The sequence below is a fragment of the Sturnira hondurensis genome, unplaced genomic scaffold, assembly GCF_014824575.4.
Source record: "Sturnira hondurensis isolate 20B ecotype Veracruz unplaced genomic scaffold, ASM1482457v3 Scaffold0010428, whole genome shotgun sequence".
In the NCBI taxonomy this organism is placed as follows: Eukaryota; Metazoa; Chordata; class Mammalia; order Chiroptera; family Phyllostomidae; genus Sturnira; species Sturnira hondurensis.
Window position 1 is genome coordinate 2506205 of NW_028083059.1, and position 18093 is coordinate 2524297.

The window sequence follows — 18093 nt, forward strand, 5'->3', positions numbered from 1 at the left end:
ACTTGTACCAGATCTCCACAAATGAGTTAGTTTTAATGATAGGGCAAAAGAAAAGACATCTGAGGAGAAGCAAAAGCAGGACTTAAGACATGAGATGGAAATTCACACAGCCACAAAGGAGAGTAATAGGGAGGTCAATGGACTGAGCAGAGGTGCTCATTGGGATATTGGTGGAAAAGAGGGCTAAATGTGTAGGGGAGAGCCAATGATCAAGGACCTTGAAACCCAGCTGAATTATTTAGACCTGATGGAGAAAGCAGAAGATGCTATAGACTCCTGAGCAAGGGAGGATTATTAGGAACACTATTTTAATTTAGACTAATGGCCATAGGAAAAGTTTATTGGAGGGAAATCTGGAGGCAATTGTTGAAACCCAGGAATTCATTCATTCATTCATTCATTTATTCTACAATTATTGGTAGAGCTTATTTGTGGAAGGAATCAGGAATACAACAGTGATTTAGAAAAAATAGATTTCTGTTCTCACAGAATTTATAGTTTGGGGGGGAAGGCAGATAAGTCAATAAGCAGTTACAGTATTATGTGGGAAGTCCTAGGAGAGAAGTGAAAACTCAGATTTGAACAGAGCATGAAAAGATGAGCATTGCCTAAGGCAGGGAAAATGGGAAAGGAGAGGAAAGAGGTACCTAAGAGGTACCTGGAAAAAAAAAGAGAAAGCAGGTGCTGGATTGGATATGGAGATGAAGGAGAAAACAGAACACCAGCTGATGCCTAAGATTCAAATTGCACAGCTAGCAAAGGATGGGTAGCTTTGAATCTGCGTTTATCTGACACCAATGTTGTGCATCCTTAACTGTGAAGCTGGAAGGTAATTCTGACTGCATGTTTGATTCCAAGTCAGGGCACATACCTAGGTTTGGGGTTCAATCCCCAGTCAGGGTGCATATGAAAAGCAACCGATCAATGTTTCTGTCTCACATCAGTGTTTCTATTTCTCTCCTCGCCTTCCTCTCTCTCTGGAATCAATAAATATATACCCATGTGAGGATTATTGTAAATAAATAACATTTTTTGAAAAGTAAAAAGGTGGTGGGGGGAAATGGAGACAACAGTACTTGAACAACAATAAAAAGAAAAAAATTTTAAACCTATTAAAATAGTAAAAAGGTAATTTCTTTTATCCTGACCTACTTCTGGACAACAAGAAGCAATGACTGTGAAGTGCAAGTGGTAGAAAGATTAGGGGAAAGCCAACTTATAACACTAGAGAGAAAAGTAAATTCTGTGATTCCCAGACTTTGGTGAGACAGAGTTTACGTGGTCCAAGAGAAGATGTGAGCCACTATGAGGAAACATGTAATTCTCACTAGACAACAGCTAAAGACGCTGAAAAGGAACAAGAAAAGACTTAAAAAAAAGAAGCCATGTGGCTAGCCAGGGACCATGCCAAAAGCACAAATCAATTTGACAGAGGAAGAAATGGCCAATACAACTATTGATTGTCATGTGGTCCAAAGCTAAGTGTTCTGTAAATTCTTTCCCTCCTAAGTGTTTTGTGCCGTCTTCATGGACTGTGACTGGCCTTGGTGTCAAGCAGATAGCACCTTGCGTGTCCTCAATCTCAGGTAGGAAAGTGGTCACATAAATAACCTGAAGGCAGAGGTGAATATCCAGGTCATTTTAAACTGCTTGCCTTCCTGTTTACGAGTCAGTCATTGCAAAAGAAACAACAGCATTGCTGAACCTCCTTTGGAAATTCCAAAGGGACCAACCTACGAGGTGGCTAAGAGATTCAAAGCTTCCTCTTTCCCTCAGTGTTTTTCTGAAAATGGTCAGCTGGTGTGAGACGGGAGATGAGGGAATTGGAGTTTACATTGACATACTATCTCAGTGACTAAGATGTTCTCTCACTGCACGCTATAGAAGGTTTTCTCCTCTGAACAATCAAAAGACAGGTCCTTTTTATTTTCCATTTAGCGCCTCCAGGGAGGAGTGGAGAAAGGCAGCCTCTTTCTAGTAGCTCAGGAAGTAATTTGACTATAAAGTGAAGAACGCTTTACTCAAAGAACAAGGGATTACACAGTCAAATCGAAATGCCGAGAATAATAAAATGGGCCCTGGGGAAACCAGACAGCGGAGAGCTGATGGACTGAGGTCATTTACCAAGAAGCAGATGATCCCCTCTTCCTCAGACTCAAGTCTCCATAGAGGCCCATGGAGCGTCTTTAAGAGGAAATTACTAAATAATAATAAAACTCTAATAATTTGGGTTTTTTTCTTTACCATGAAACTAGAAAAAACAAAGGTAGATTTGTTTGTAATTCAGTTTATAGAGATACAAAATTGTGAAAACTAACAATGAACTATCCTAGAACATTTTCTCATGACCAGGCTATCCGAACTGCCGGAAAGTTACAGTTTGATAAATTGTGAACATGTAAAGGCAAACCGTAGTGAACTCGGGGGGTAATATTTGAGGAAGTAAATTGGAGAAATGAAGCTGTGAATGTAGGGAACCTGAGAGGCGTCTGTCGCACACATTGTGACCACATCAAAGCTTTTTCAGGAGTCATGTTATTACATAAACCTTTCAGTTGCATACAAAAAGTTATATAACCTTTTGAAACAGTAAAATACTGTACTTCACAAGCAAAAGTCAGTTTGATTAAACTATTGAATCTATGTGGTGGGAAAGGGAAGCTCACTGTACTACTTTTGGAATTTACTGGTGAATTTGAAATTTTTATGATAAAAAGTTGAAAAGAACTCAGATTATAATTCAGTCTGCCACCTCATCTCAACACTGAGCCTCGTGTAGACAGCAAAAGACATTTAGAGCACTAGTGTTCACATATTTTTTTTAAGATTTCACTTATGTATTTTTAGAGAGAGGGGAAAAGAGGGAGAAAGAGAGGGAAGGAAACACAGATGTGCAAGAGAAACATCGATCAGTTGCCTTCCGCATGCCCCTCAATGGGGACCTGGCCCACTGGGAATGTGCCCTGACTGGGAATTGAACTAGCAATGTTTTGGTGTACAGAACAATGTTCAACCCACTGAGCCACACCAGTCAGGGCTGTTGTTCATTTTATGCAATATTTTGACTACTTTTTTATGATGAAATTGGCACCATGTTCCTTTTGCATCTGTATTAAGTGGTGCATCATTATCATCAACAAATGCTATAGCTCTTTGAGAACTTTTTAAAATAAAATGAACACTGAGTGCTGGGTGTTGTGGTAAATGCTGTGTGTGGTCCTTGCAGTGCAAAAAGGATGCACTGACTCATCTTTGGCACAGGTTTTACACTCAGAGTTGCATTCCAGGGGTGACAATGATTTGTTCATCTATTAAACACCCCTGACTGAAGGAGGCATTTAAGATAGAGAAATGACAGAGAGCCAACACTGATGGAGCATATAAACTCACTGGTGAGATTCAACACACAAAGAGCTCAACTATATTAGCAGTTCATGATAACTGAAAAGTCAAAAACAATATGGGAATCAGGACCTGCCTTGATTCATTCATTTAGCTAGATAGTTATAAAATAACTACTGTGAGTCAGGAGCATAGATTGTGATTATGGAAACAAACCAAATTAATTTGCCTACTAGATTAGTCCATGACCCATATATCAGAAATATGGTCCTCTAATCAATGAATCTGTGAAATCTTAAGAGGATGTACCAGGTGTCACCAGCACAGTAGCAATGATCTCCCAGGTGGCCTGTGGCACCTACATGTAGCTCTGTAAATTTGAGGAAGAGAGAAACACTACCTTATTCTTCCTGGTAGCCCCACAAAGCGTCAAACTCATCAAGAAGATATTGAAGGAATATTCACTGAACTAAATTGAATTGATTTTTTAAATCTTTGAATTGGGTTAAAAAGGAATCCCATTGGGCCAAGTGCTTCTCTGACACTGGGGGGAAACAAAATTTTCCTTTAGCATTGATTCTTGGGCAATTTCTGGACCAATTTTTGAAAACAAATCAATACCCCGACAGGTAATGCTTTCCTGTGTTTCAAGGGCTTTACTTCCCCAATCCTCTGCAAACCAGCTGAGGGAGAGTCGTGCGCTCCCTGCAGCATGTACTCTCAAACAGGAAGTGACAATCTGGTGACTCAGAAAACACCACAGACCCTTGCTCAAACTAACAGGATTCTTTCCGTTTTTCAGGTGGTGGTTACAGGATCTGAACTGATTATAAAACTCTCTTACTGTGTCCTCACATCTGCTGTCTCCAGTGTCAGCTCGATAATACACAAAGTCATAACACAAAGTCTCCCCTCTGTTAGGGCAACAAGGAGAGTTGTGCTAAGAATGATACTGAGACCTGGAGCTCTGTGTTGTCTCACCTGTATCCGTCATCAAGGGTACTCTGTTCACAAGGAAATGATTTTTGAGAGAAGGCCCATGTACATCTGATTTGTGGGTAGGCTTTAAACCTGACAGAAAAACAAAACTTTTCATGCTGGTCAATTTCATAATCTTCATTGGTTTTGGAAGCATTTATAAATCCCTTTTCTGTTAAAAAAAGCATATATAAATTAGATGAGATCTATATGAAAATATATTGAGACAATGAATACATTTTTATTCATCAGTTTTAGTGCAAGGAAACTCTTTGCACACAATTTCTAAGGTTTGAAAAGTCATATACATGACATCCGGCCATGTACAGAGTAAGGGTCCTCAGGCAGACTGACTCTCTCAGTGACACATGCCATGTAAAGTAACCTCAGGGCACAAGAAAAAGAACAATCTAGCCAGCAATACTCACAAGGCTTCCTTGTGGAACATGTCCTTATCAGTGTGATAAGAGAATCACTTCACATTTTAGCATTTAATTAATCTGAAATTACTTAAGGCATGATTGTTTTCAAATCCTCCCTAGTCTACCCAAATCTCAATGCATGTAAGTGCTTGTCGGGATCTCTCAGCCACTGTTCACTGTCTTCTCAGTTCTCAGAACAAGCATGTATTAACAGCCTGTTTCATGTCAGGCTCTCTGCCAGGTTCTGGGACTACAAGGACAGAGTTACTCCTGTCCTTAAGAAACTTATAGTCTACTGGAAGACAAAATTCCACAAACAGATGCTCACATTACAATGGAGTAAGTACAAAGATAGTGACATTCAAGAGAGCTCAGTTTAACTGGAAAAGGGAGGCAGTGGGCAGCTTACGTTTGCAAAGCTATTCTGATTCAGTGTCTTTATCAGCTTTTGACACTAACATTACATTGAAATCCAAAGTTGCATCATATATGTCACAGTCCACACTAAAGCAACTAAAAATAAGGATAAAGATTGCATGAGCAGCCTGCATTACCTATGATGGTAACCAACGCTGACTGACTGGGATGCTGGGAGGAGGAACAAGTGTAGTATCCAGTGTCATTTCTTCCCACTGATGACACAAAAGCAAATAGAATCCGTATCATAGTTCTGTTTGTGGAATAGGTGCTCATCTCAAAGTAGCTGCCCTAGGTTTTAATAAAACAAAATGAATTTAATGATTTCAACCGGGACTATCAGCTTGCTGTTTCTGCATTTTCAGAATGCAAGCACATCATATTACCTCCTCCAGGGCTTTATTTTCTAATTTCCACTTGAGCCCGAATCTATGGTTTACATGAACAGCTTTGCACCTTATCCACAAGGGCTCCCCCACTTTAAGAAATAATTGTGGCAGTGTGGTCTGGGGAGTCTGATTTAGGTCTACAAGACAAAAGCATTCCAAGTAAGAAAAAAAGTGATTTGTCTCCATCGTAAAATATATACCGAGCATTCTGAAGAGCTGAAATTTTGATGTCATCACAAATGTTATGAGCCTCTTATTATTTTATTAATCTTTAAAAATGAATTCATAGAAATCTTTTAATTTTTATTAAATCTTGTAGCACTTCTAGATCCATAATATTACATTTAAAGTGGTATAACAGGACCATAGAATTTCTGAAGTTGAATGATCACCTAAATGTTTACAGTTAGTCCCAGATCATTTCTAAGGAATAGTCACTAAAAAAACACGTACATAATATTATGTCTTACCTATGGTGAACAGCTTGGTACATTCCTGGCCCAGCTCATTTCTTGCACAGCACCTTATGTCTGTTCCAAATAACTCATGAAGTACACTTTTCTCCTTTGTAACAACAGCTGGACTTTCTCCTTTACAACTACAATTAGAAAATAAATGTCATCTGACTAAACGTGCTTTAAAATTACAAATGAATGTTCAGAAGAACACAGTTACAGGTTCTAGAGCTTTTTTATTAAGAGTTTTATCTAGAGCTTTATTAAGAGCCTGCCTCAAAGTGCAAAGAAGGGAGAAGGTCAAAAGGCAAACAAAAGCCCACATCTGTGATTTTAGTAGAGTCCATAGGAAACTAGCTACTCATTATCTCAACAATTAGAATAACACTAGAATTACATAATAAAACAGTTTCTGTGTGTGTGTGTGTTTGGTGACTCCTTTCTTGTTGTTTAAAGGGAGAGAAAGAAAGAATTGAGAAAGGGGACAGAAGTGAGGATGAGGAAGAGAGAGAAAAGGAAAGCACGATGAAGTTGTGTAATACAGTTTAACAAGGGAGGTGTCTTTTCTTTGAAGCACAGAAGGGGACAGACCAGTGAGAGGGAAAGTAGCAAAGTCTTCAGTTCCCAGAGCTGACTGGGGAGGGCCAGGCATCCCTCCAGAGGGACGCTGTCAGCCCTCAGCCCCATCTCAGGATTTAGCAAGCCCTTCCCTCTTCTTCAGCAGAAGATGGACTTTGGTTCCTCCTCAGAGCTTCCCTAACCTTGACCTTCCCCAAAACAGATACAGCGTTTGGAGTCTAGTTATTGTCACTTTTCCCCTTTTTATCATTTAGTCAGAGGTATTCTTCTCTTTGTTTGTGCATCATTCCTTGAGAGCTTTTTTTTTTCTTATTATAATGAGGCAGGGAGGGGAAGAAGCTAGGAAAATTCCTTAGCAAGTGGAATGGGGAAACAGAGATGGAAAGCTGAACAAACCAGCTGAGCAATTTACAGCCAGATAATAAATCACAAGGTCTTCTCTTGCCTAACCAAGGACACTTAGGAGCATATGGTTTACACATTCTAGAGCATGCTGGGGCAGACCCGCCTCAGTCCCAGTCCCTCTCTGATGACATTCTTTGATGATGAAACTGACCAGAGAATTACCCTGACCCCTCTATACACTTATTTTGATCAATAGCATATAGAAGGACACACCTGGAAAGCTGGTGAATATTCTATTGAGATCCTCCCCTGAGATTCCCCTAAAATTCCTGCCTTTAGAAAACAGATAAAATCCCTCGAGATAAAGGAAGCCTGTGAGTGCTGTCCTTGGAGCATGCCTGCACCTCCCCTTTTCTTGGGCTTGTACTTTTGCTCTTTCTCCTAAACTCCAAGGGTCCCCAAGAGACTTGCAATCAGGAAAGCAGTGGGCAGTGGGTCTCTATGGCCCATTTTCTCTGCCCTGTCAATGAGCTAAATTTAAGCAGCCTAGCCTTGGCTCACTTTTGTCACTGTAACTTTTACTTCTCGGTGAGTCCACACAGCCCCCAGCCCCACAAGGCTCACTTTCCTATAATGTTTCCAGGGAGCCAAAGCTGAACACCCCCTAGGTTCTCTCCTGCTGTTTCTTCTGTCCTACGCCCTTCCTTGTTTCACTGCCCCCAGGTTTCATAAACTGGATCTCAGAATCACCTGGACAGGCATTGTGAAATCCTTCCTGCACGAAGTCAAGGACACACATGCTTTAGGCTAGCCTGAGGCAGACCCACTCCAGGCCAGTCTGTTTCAGGGACAATAAGACAACAATAGTTGGACTCACTGTAGGAATTTTGGAAAATTTAGGGGGAAAAATAAATGGGCTTTAAATTACCTAGATTTTGGTGTGCAGCTCTCTAATTTTTGTTGTTGTTGTGGTGGTGCTGGTGGTCTACGCACACAGTACATGTATATCTACAGGTAATCTCTTTTTCTCTCCCATTGAAAATTTGGGATCACATGCATGTCATTTGATAACCTGATTTTTTTCCTCCTTTTTAGTCCCATTTTTAAATAAAAATTTTTCCATAAATTTTAATTAGTTCAAATTGCATGAATTCTTACTTTGTGAAAATGTAGCTATGGCATGTTTTCAAAAAACGAAAGTAAACAGTTATATGGTACTTACTGTCTGCCAAGCACTGTTCTTTGTGTTTCAAAAATTTCAATGCATTTATCCACCACAGCAAAACTGGGTTAGAAAAAGACCAAACAAGTAAAGGGATCTTAGCAGTTATCTCTATTACATGGCATACCTTTCACTCTGTGAATTGCAGAACACCCATTTCACAGTTGGTTCCGGAATGCTCTCAGACACACAGACCAGGGCATCCTGATTTTCCATTTTTCTAAAGTATGGTCTCCTTAATGTGTAAAGCTGTGTATCTAAAGCATCACAAATTATTAACATTTTAATCTTTTAAAAATAATTATCTTAGCAGCCCCCTCAGAAAAATTCTACATCATTAAGAAAAGCTAGTATTTTATATCATAGCAGTGTCTTCTGCTCCACTCCAAATATATATAATAATATAACCCCTTCTTACCATCATAATAAATTTAACTCTGGCTGAAATGCCAACTTTAGCATTTATGCTCTTAGCCAGTTTCTTTGGGCACTTCATAAATCCACAGACAACTAAAGGCAAGTGGAGTGAAGCCATGTGAAAATACAAATATTGACACAATAGGAAAAAGAAAACTGGAAATAACATGAAGTTTAAAACCCATACTTGTATGGTTGAAGACCCAACTGTCTTCACATAATTTTATCTAGATTTAGGCAATGATATATTTAGAAATGCAAAAGTATAATAGGATGGAGTTAAAATGGGAACTGAATAATACCAAGTGTTAACTATAATTGCAAAATAAAATTAAAAATAAAAAGAACTGGAACTGAATTGAGAGGTTCTACTGGCCTCCTGTTCACACTGGACCATGACACCGTCGCCCCTCCCCCATCTGCCACTCCTGTGATGCTGAACATATAAACTTTCTTTTCACTTCTCCTTGGGCCCCGCAGGGACAGGCGTTTACTACCTTTCCAAATAGATCCTTCCATTTTTCAACAAACCTTTTTTTAAAAGAAAGTTTCCCTATGCTAAATTGAAATCTCCCATCTTATAATAAATTTTATCTTAAAGTGTTTCATAATATTTCATACATATGTGTGTGTTTGTATGTGTATGCATATATATATATATATGCATATATATATATATATACACACACAAAAGAATAAATGAAATGTGAATTTTGGAGCATAATAATAAAAACTAATACCCATGGACCCATACCCAGGTCAGAATATTAATAAACCCCTTTGAATCAACTTTTGTGCTTCTTCCCCTCTCTCAACCCTAGGTAACCTTTATCCTAAATTTTGCTGATCATTCCCTTGCTTTTAAAAATGTTTTCACCAACCACTTTGGCTGGGTGGCTCAGTTGCTTGGAGCATTGCCTCATACATGAAAAAATTATAGGTTCGATTCCTGGTAGGGGCACATACAGGAGGTAGCCAATTGATCTCTCTCTCTCTCTCTCTCTCAAGTGAGTGGACATGTCCTTGGATAAGGGTTAAAAAAATGTTTTCAACATATAGGCATGTAGCCCTAAAGAATATATTAGTTTTGCTTGTTTGTTTTTGAGCTTCCACAGAAAGTATCACTCAGTATGTAGTCTTGCACAACTTCATTTTTTCATCCACTCTTATGTTTTTAGTTCATACATTGTACTTCCTTTTTTTTTTTTTTTACCATTACATAGTATTCTACTGGTGAATATATCACAGTCTATGACTCCATTTCTTTGCAGCAGATATTTGGGTAGTTTCCAGTTTTTCATATTACCACCAATGGTGCTATGAACACTTTGTGCATTCCTCCTGAGGCAGTGTGTACGTTTTCTTAGTAATACCCCTAGGAGTAGAACTCCTGGTTTATATGGTGTGAGCACACTCAGTTTTACACATAGTGACAATGTTCTCCAAAGTGGTCACACTAATTTCCACTTACACCTCAGGACCTGACATTGACTAGTGTTCCCGATACTCACCAAGACTTCTGAATTCGCAACAATATAGTGGGTATAAAATGATACCTTGTTGTGGTAATAATTTGCACTTTTTTGATTATTAATTTAACATGTTTTCTGACCATTTAGCTTTTAGGTTTTGAGAAAGAAGTGACCACTCATGTCTTTTGTTCATTTTTCTATTTTTTCTTACTGATGTAGAGGAGTTCTCTATCTATTCTGACTATTATTAACTCTTTGTTGATTATGTGTTGCAAATATTCCATTTTCCAGTGGTTTTTATGTTTTCTCCCTGTAATTTCTGACCATCGGCCCCAACGCAAGCCTCTAGAGCAAAGTGTAGAAAACTACACTTTAAAAAATCAGAAGACCTGGGGCTTCCACGGGTCAATCTTTCATGTGTTCAAAATTAGAAGCCAACCAGTTCATAAGTTATATAAATGCTGTGTACATGAAGCTAATATAATATTATATGTCAACTGTAATTGAAAAATTAGAAAAAAAACCATAATTGCCACTAAAAGAAAAACAAAACTAGAAACCGTCCGAGGAACTCTAACTATTTAGACCAGGTTTCTTGAGTCACATTCCAGAAGAATCCCCTCGACGTCATCACACTGCTGCCCATCTTCCCCTCTCCTCAGATACATCGCCTCCTCTCTGCTAACTATTGCCAGTTCCTTCTGCTGTTCCTAACTTGAGGAATTCCAAGTTCTTCACTGCCCTGGTTGCTCTGTGTCATCAATATTCATCTGGGAAAAAATGGAGAACTAAAAATAATAATCTTCTACTAATTTCCTGAACCTAAACAGGAGATTTTTATGAACACTGCCAAGGTTCAGATTTCCTTTCTCCCGACCATGCCACGCTGGCAGTTAACATAGAACCTGTGGTTCACAAAACCCTTTTCTCTTTTTCCCATGGACTGTTGCCAAGTCTCACTTGATTTTTTTGAACCTTGCCACTCAGGTGAATGCTAAAAACAGATCACAATGTATTTGGATGGCTGTCGTTAAAATTTTTGTAAATCCTAAGTGAAAAGAAGATATCTGAAGTATAACTGAGACACAGCAGATGCCCACTTAACCTTAAACAAATTCAAATATTAACACACAAAGAGAGAGAGAACATGAGAACAAGCAAGAAATCTCTTATTCTCGTCCATCTGGAGGCACACAGACTCAGTGTCCCATGGAAGGGAGTCAGGAATCGGGGAGGGAACAGAGAACAAGACCAAACTCAAATAGCAACAAAAGGTAGTTCTTGTCTTTTGAGCTTCTAAGGCTCTGATTCCATAAATCTCAGAGTAATTGAAGGGCTTTTCAGAACAAAGATGGCTAATTTTGACTTAACCTAATTTTTGCCCTACAGGATAACTTCAGAACGGACAACCCATCCCTAATGCCGGTAAAATTACACTTCTGGGAACCTCACTGGCCACAAGTGCTGCTGTCAGCAGCTTTGACTGCAAACCTGTGCAGTGTGGTGCAAGAAGCGCAGACCTGGCTAAACTCAGCTTTAACTGTGCCCTTCATCACACCCCTCATGTGTCAATTTTCTCTCCTACGTGTAGGCAGGATCACGGTAAGGATGGAGAGGGTACACGCAGAACACCGTCCCAAAGGCTGATCCTGAGCCTGGGCACATCTGCTGGCAGGACTCATGTGAACCACACCTGAGCTTTGTGCCTTCTAGTCACTGACAAGGAAGAGGGGGCCCCAGCAAGTCCCACCAATGTGTAGCCAGGGATCTTAACTTACTGAGGCACAAGCTTAGAGTTTTGGGAGGCCTGCCCTGGCCCCTAGGAGCAGTAGGACCTATGGGAATGCACCTGCCTCTAGTCCTGTCTGTCCCGGGAAGTAAAGTGCTCAGTGTTTACACCACAAAACTGCATGCTCACTGGGGCAGTGCGCAATTGAGAGGAAACAAGAAGCCAGAAGACATACACAGGTGGTGATTCTGCCACACAGTTGCCTCTCCGGTTAAGAAGATTTGGATTATTCCTTGCAGTTTGCCTAGTGATCGGGCATTTGTATACATACAGCAGCCACTAGCAAGATGCAGCATTTTAAATTAAAATCTTAATTTATCGAAGTTAAATAAAATTAAAGCTTTGGTTCCTCAGTCACATTGGTCACACTTCAAGTGTCCAACCAACACGTGTGGCCAGTGGCTACCATCCTGGAAAGAGCAGACACACTCTCCGAGATGATGGGTTGTGCTAAGATCTTATAATCCACGAGGTGTGTATTTTTATCCCTTTTTTACAGGTATAGGAATTGAGGCTCAGGGTGACTAAGTGACCTGCCAGAGGTGGTAACAGCAGATCCAGAATAAGAATCCAGGTCTTCTGATTCCAAGGTCAAAATGTTTTCCATTTCTTCCCTGCCAGCCATCTTTCACTGAAGAGAGGATGGCCTGGGTTTCTCAGAGTGCTGAATCTGCTACTCCATGGGTCCCATCAGAGAGTCTCAATACGCCACACAGATGACTGAATTGAATTCGATCAGTTCAACCATGCATTGAGGGAAACCTGTATATTATGTGCAGAGCATCTACGAAAAACTCGTGAGTTCTAAACAATGTCATCATCTATGGTGAAGCCCTAGGAGCGAGGTGCACTTACTTCTTATACTCACTGTAAACAATATAGTATAATTGGTCTCAGCACCCTGAATAAAAAGTAGGTATTCTCCAGCTTGTGTTTCTGTCATTTTCAAAATTAACATGGAAACAACGCCTCTGAAAAAGCAAGAAAGAGAACTGGTTATTTTGGAAAACGTGTGAAACTAAAAACAAAATATTTCATACTGAGTCAGAAGCCTGTCGGGTGTCTCCCACATTCTGTCTCTGACTAGGGCACGGACTGCTGCTCCGTGGAGAACACAGCTTCTGTCCCATGCCCAGCACTCAGCCTGGGCCCTGTTAGTTTGACCTTGATTTTTAACTAGCCTCTCCCTGGAAAGCAAAGGACATCTGTTCCAGCACCTTCACCTCATGCTTTCCAAGCCCCCTGGAGGGAAATCTTCCATCAAAAATCACCAATGTGCAGGGTGTGCTCCCACTGGCAGCGGCAAGCAGGCCATTCCCTTCGGTGACAAAACACCCTCCACAATCACACTGGCCCAGTCACCTAACCACCAGACTCAGTTCCCATTTTCAGAATCAGATCACTGTAAAAGATACACTGAGAAAGACAGTCTGTGCCTCTGTAAATGAGTGGATTCAGCCATAACCTGACACAAGACATTTTCCAATGACGTAAAAGTGACACTGACATATCACATAGGCATAAAAAAAAATAGATGTCTTAATGTTTGTATTTTTAACTTTTCAGATATTTGGTAAAAATAAATTTGGCCAGTGGCATTCACTCAAAGAAACAACTTTGGTGTGTGTTTGGCAATACTCATTCTCATTAAAGCCCAAAGTATTTCTCCAGCAGTTTGTTAAGTAATGTTGGATGTAAATGGACACTTCCTGACTTGTAGATCTTTACTATTCAAAGTGTGGTCTTTCCCCGACTGAGTTTGCATCAGCTGGGAGTTGATAGAGATGCAGAATCTCAGGTATCACCCACACCTACTGAACCAGAATCTGCATTGTAACAAGACCCCCAGAGCATCCAAATGCACCTCATATTGGAGAAGCCCTGGCTCAGAGCTCCAGGCGGCAGAGTTAAGAGCATTTGTGCTTGCATTCATCTAGACAGCGAATTACTGGGTCATATACACATTTGAATTGTTTCTAGAGATATTTTTGTGATGGGCCTTCTTTCTCTGAACCATTCCCTCTCCTCATATGATCTGCGAAAAAGTTTCTACAAATGTTTTTGATACTAAGTTAAAGAATCCACACAGGACCTATCTATGACTTTGGCAAACAACATGGCTGCCCATTCTAAAGCAAAAAAGGCCCCCTCTCACAGAGTGAAGAGAACCCTACTTTTTCACTTCGCTTTTTTGGTGTCAATCCAGTGAGAACTGTTGTGGCATCAAATTTTAATAAGATTAGCAGATCATTTCTTGAAGCCAAAATTCTTAATACAAGAGTGTTTTGGTTCAACCCAAAGACAAAGGTAGCCGAAAAACAGAAGTAATGCAGTCTCAAAAGAGGAAAAGAAAATGAATGCGTTCAAAGGTTTAGAACCAAACTTCAGAATTATAGCCACCGTCCTGAAAATTACTCAAGAGTTTGCTTGAACTTAAAGAGACAATAGAAATACTTGGAACAAGTCCACTACAGAGATGTCCCCCCATTATGTCATTTGGGTGTCAATTACTGTCGTTTTGTTTTGGAAAGACAATTACCCTTATATAGCTCTTGGGCACCAAAACATCTCCAAGAATTAGAGAGAAAGGCAGTTTGAGAATTATTAATTGGACATTTAAATATCTGTGCCGCTTGCTTCCTGTCCCCATCTGATCTTAGCAAGAGGACAGGGACAGCAGGTCACAGCAACCAGGACAGTTAGACACAGGCTTGGATGTCAATGCACAAATATTGGGTAAGATATTTTTATGGATCATGAGGCCAGTGTTCTTCACAGAGAGATCAATTTCTTGCTAAAACATTTTGTGGATATCACATTTCCATTCTGTTTATCATGCTGGGAGACAAGAGATAAAACTAGATGTTCTTTTCCCAAGCATTTCCCAGAAAGAAGCTTCTTGCTACTTGAACTAGAATGTAATGAAAACTTTACAACTTTTTTATCTTTAAGACAATTAAAAAACAAGGCACCTTAAAAACCCCAAGTAGCCTTTTCACTATTTGTTTCATATTTTACCAGCTAGTCACTGCTTTGCCCTAGCTTATAGGCCCTAACTATATCTACCGATATATCTATATAAAATTTTTTAAATTAATAGACTTGTTTAGAGCAATGTTAGATTTACAGAAAAATTGAGCAGAAAGTACAGAGAAATTCCACATACACCCTTCTGCCTACCACCCCCCTCCCCACAGTTTCCTTATTATTAACATCTTGGTTGGTGTGGTATATTTGCTACAATTGATGAACCATTATTTACATTAACTAAAGTTCACAGTTTACATTAGGCTTCACTCTTTGTGTTGTACATCCTATGGGTTTTACCAAATACATATAATGCCATACATCAATGCCCTAACTATATTTTTAGTTCATTATTTCGCTGGAGATAAGAGTTGTAGTTACACTATTTCAACTGGAGATAATAGTTACAGAAATTTATAAATAAACTCTAAATGAAGCAAAAACTACTTTTAGGTCAAAAATGCGTCTGCCGTAAATCCTCATGGTTGCACATCCACACCCCTCCCTTACCTGTTTTGTAAATCAAAGCGGGGTTGGCAATTCAGGGAGCTGCGTTTAAAGACCCAGAGACAGGAAATGTTCCCTGGGGTGGTGACCAGCACTTGCAGTGTGATGGACGCAGACTCGTCTACTTCTACAGTGGCTGCTTCATAGACCGCCTCCTCCGCACTTGCAGGCCTCAAGGCACAGCCAAGGTCTTCCGGGGGTTCTGATGCCTGTGTTACAGAGGAAACATTGATCGGTTGCTTCTACCAACTGGGGACCTGGCCTGAAACACAGGCATGTGCCCTGACCAGAGTTGAACCGGCAACCTTTCAGTTCCCAGGCCAGTGCTCAACCCACTCAGCCACACTAGAAAGGGCACAAGTGCATGTTGCATGCAGCCTCTTATTTGGGACCTTCATCAAATATTGATACGTACATGTTGATATGCTGCAATAACAACCCCTTGAGAACATATCACTGACCGAAAATTTCATTAATTATAATTCTCTAAAAAAAGAGAGAGAGAACTTTAGGCTGCATTTCTAAAATGTTTTACAGGCTCTTATGGGTTGAATTTTGTCTCCCCACCCAAATTCGTATGGGGGGGGTCTTAACCCCCAAGACCTCTGAATGTGACCTTATTTTGCAATAACATCTTTGCAGAAGTAATAAAGTTAAAATGGGGCCTTTAGAGTGGGTTCTAATCCAATATGATTGGTGTCCTTATAAAAAGAAGATATTTGGCTCTGACCAGTGTGGCTTAGTTGGTCGAGCATTGTCCCCCCAAAGCAAAAGGTCACCAGTTTGGTTCCCAGTCAGGGCACATGCCTGGGTTGTGGCCCCAGTCCCCCCCAGTTGGGGCACATGGGAGGCAACCAATCGATGTTTCCCTCTCACATCAAGGTTTCTCTCCCTCTCTATCTTCCTCCCTTCCCCTCTCTCTAAAAGTAAATGAATAAAATCTTTTTTTAAAAAAAGAAATTTGGAGAAGATAGACACTCAGGGAGAATGCCATGCGAACATGAAGATGGTCACCTATGAGCCCAGGAGAGAGGCCTGGAGCAGAGCCTTCCCTCACCACCCTCTGAAAGAACCAACCCTGCTGACATCCAGATTTCAGACTTCTAGTCTCCAGAACTGTGAAACAATGAACTTCTGTAGTTTANCCCAGTCAGGGCACATGCCTGGGTTGTGGCCCCAGTCCCCCCCAGTTGGGGCACATGGGAGGCAACCAATCGATGTTTCCCTCTCACATCAAGGTTTCTCTCCCTCTCTATCTTCCTCTCTTCCCCTCTCTCTAAAAGTAAATGAATAAAATCTTTTTAAAAAAAGGAAATTTGGAGAAGATAGACACTCAGGGAGAATGCCATGTGAACATGAAGAGGGTCACCTATGAGCCCAGGAGAGAGGCCTGGAGCAGAGCCTTCCCTCACCACCCTCTGAAAGAACCAACCCTGCTGACATCCAGATTTCAGACTTCTAGTCTCCAGAACTGTGAAACAATGAACTTCTGTAGTTTAAGCAACCCAGTCTTTGAATCTTAGTTATGACAGCTTGAGCAAACTAATATACAGACAAGAATCACAAAATTTGTAATAAATGAACATAAGAATCTACATAGTAATTATAAATTGATATCTGTGATAAAGGGAATTTAAAATCAAACTATTTTCTGGGCAGATATTCCCCATGGGCTCACTGCCACCACCACACTCTTTGCCTGCTTCAGAAAACTGAGATATACTGAGAGGAAGATGGGGTAGCAACTTCTGCTTCTGGAACCCTCACCTCCCACCCTCTGACATGTAGCATATATTTCATGCACACACGTACACTAAAGCTTCTTCAGGTGAAGAGCAAGGTAGCTCTTCTGCTACTGGTCATAAACCATATTTCTGGCTTTATTTATTTACTTATTCAGCAGTATCTGATACATTCATTTAATTAATATCTGATAAGTGCTCGTTGACCACCTGCCAGGCAATCTATGAAACCAGAAAGAAAAGACACTAATCTTGTTCTTAAAGAGGTTTTTTTAAAAGATTTTATTCATTTAGCTTTAGACAGAGGGGACAGGAAGGAGAAAGAAAGGGAGAGAAACATTGATATGAGAGAGGAACATGTATGTATCAGTCGCCTCTCACACGCACCCCAATGGGGGGCCAAACCTGAAACCCAACCTTGTGCCCTGACTGAGAATCGAACCAGTGACCTTTTGCTTTGCAGAATGATGCTCAATCAGCTGAGCCACACCAGCCAGGGCCTTAAAGATTTTTGAGTCTACTAATAAACTGAAGTAAAACTGAAATAGAATGCCAACCATAAAAAAGTACTGACTACTTTGAAAGGTAAAATTTAAGTGCTCTGAAAATTCAGAGCAGGGATAGGTAGCTTCCAAGCTGGGGTGGTGGGCATGCCTCATTGAAGTCCAGCAATGAAGCTGAATCTTAAAAGATGGCACCGAATAAACTTTTTAAAAATCTGATGTACTTAAAGAAATTATTTGCAATATATATTACAAATAAAGAACAAATACCCCTAATATATAAATAAGTTTTAAAAATTGAGTGACATGGGACAAAAAACAGAGTAGAAAAATGGGAAAATGAAATGAATAGACCATTCCGACATAAAATATAAGGAATGGCTCTTTAACATATGAAAAATGCTCAACCTTGCTTATAATTAAAAAATGTAAATTAAAACAACACCGAACTATCACTTCTCATCTATCACACTGGCACAAATCTTTA

The 18093-nt window shown here is 40.1% G+C and overlaps 1 protein-coding gene across 1 annotated transcript in view; it reads right to left on the reverse strand.

The window, feature by feature from the left end:
- The window catches only part of FLT3 (fms related receptor tyrosine kinase 3), a 61180-nt gene that overhangs the window by 25672 nt on the left and 17415 nt on the right, over window positions 1–18093 (reverse strand). Inside the window, exons 3-9 of the mRNA XM_037058889.1 lie at window positions 15365–15570; window positions 12683–12798; window positions 8277–8406; window positions 6019–6146; window positions 5546–5685; window positions 5297–5450; window positions 4324–4492 (exon numbers count right to left, since the gene is read on the reverse strand). Of these exons, the coding sequence (XP_036914784.1) occupies window positions 4324–4492; window positions 5297–5450; window positions 5546–5685; window positions 6019–6146; window positions 8277–8406; window positions 12683–12798; window positions 15365–15570 (1043 nt within the window). The remainder of the gene's footprint in view (window positions 1–4323; window positions 4493–5296; window positions 5451–5545; window positions 5686–6018; window positions 6147–8276; window positions 8407–12682; window positions 12799–15364; window positions 15571–18093) is intronic.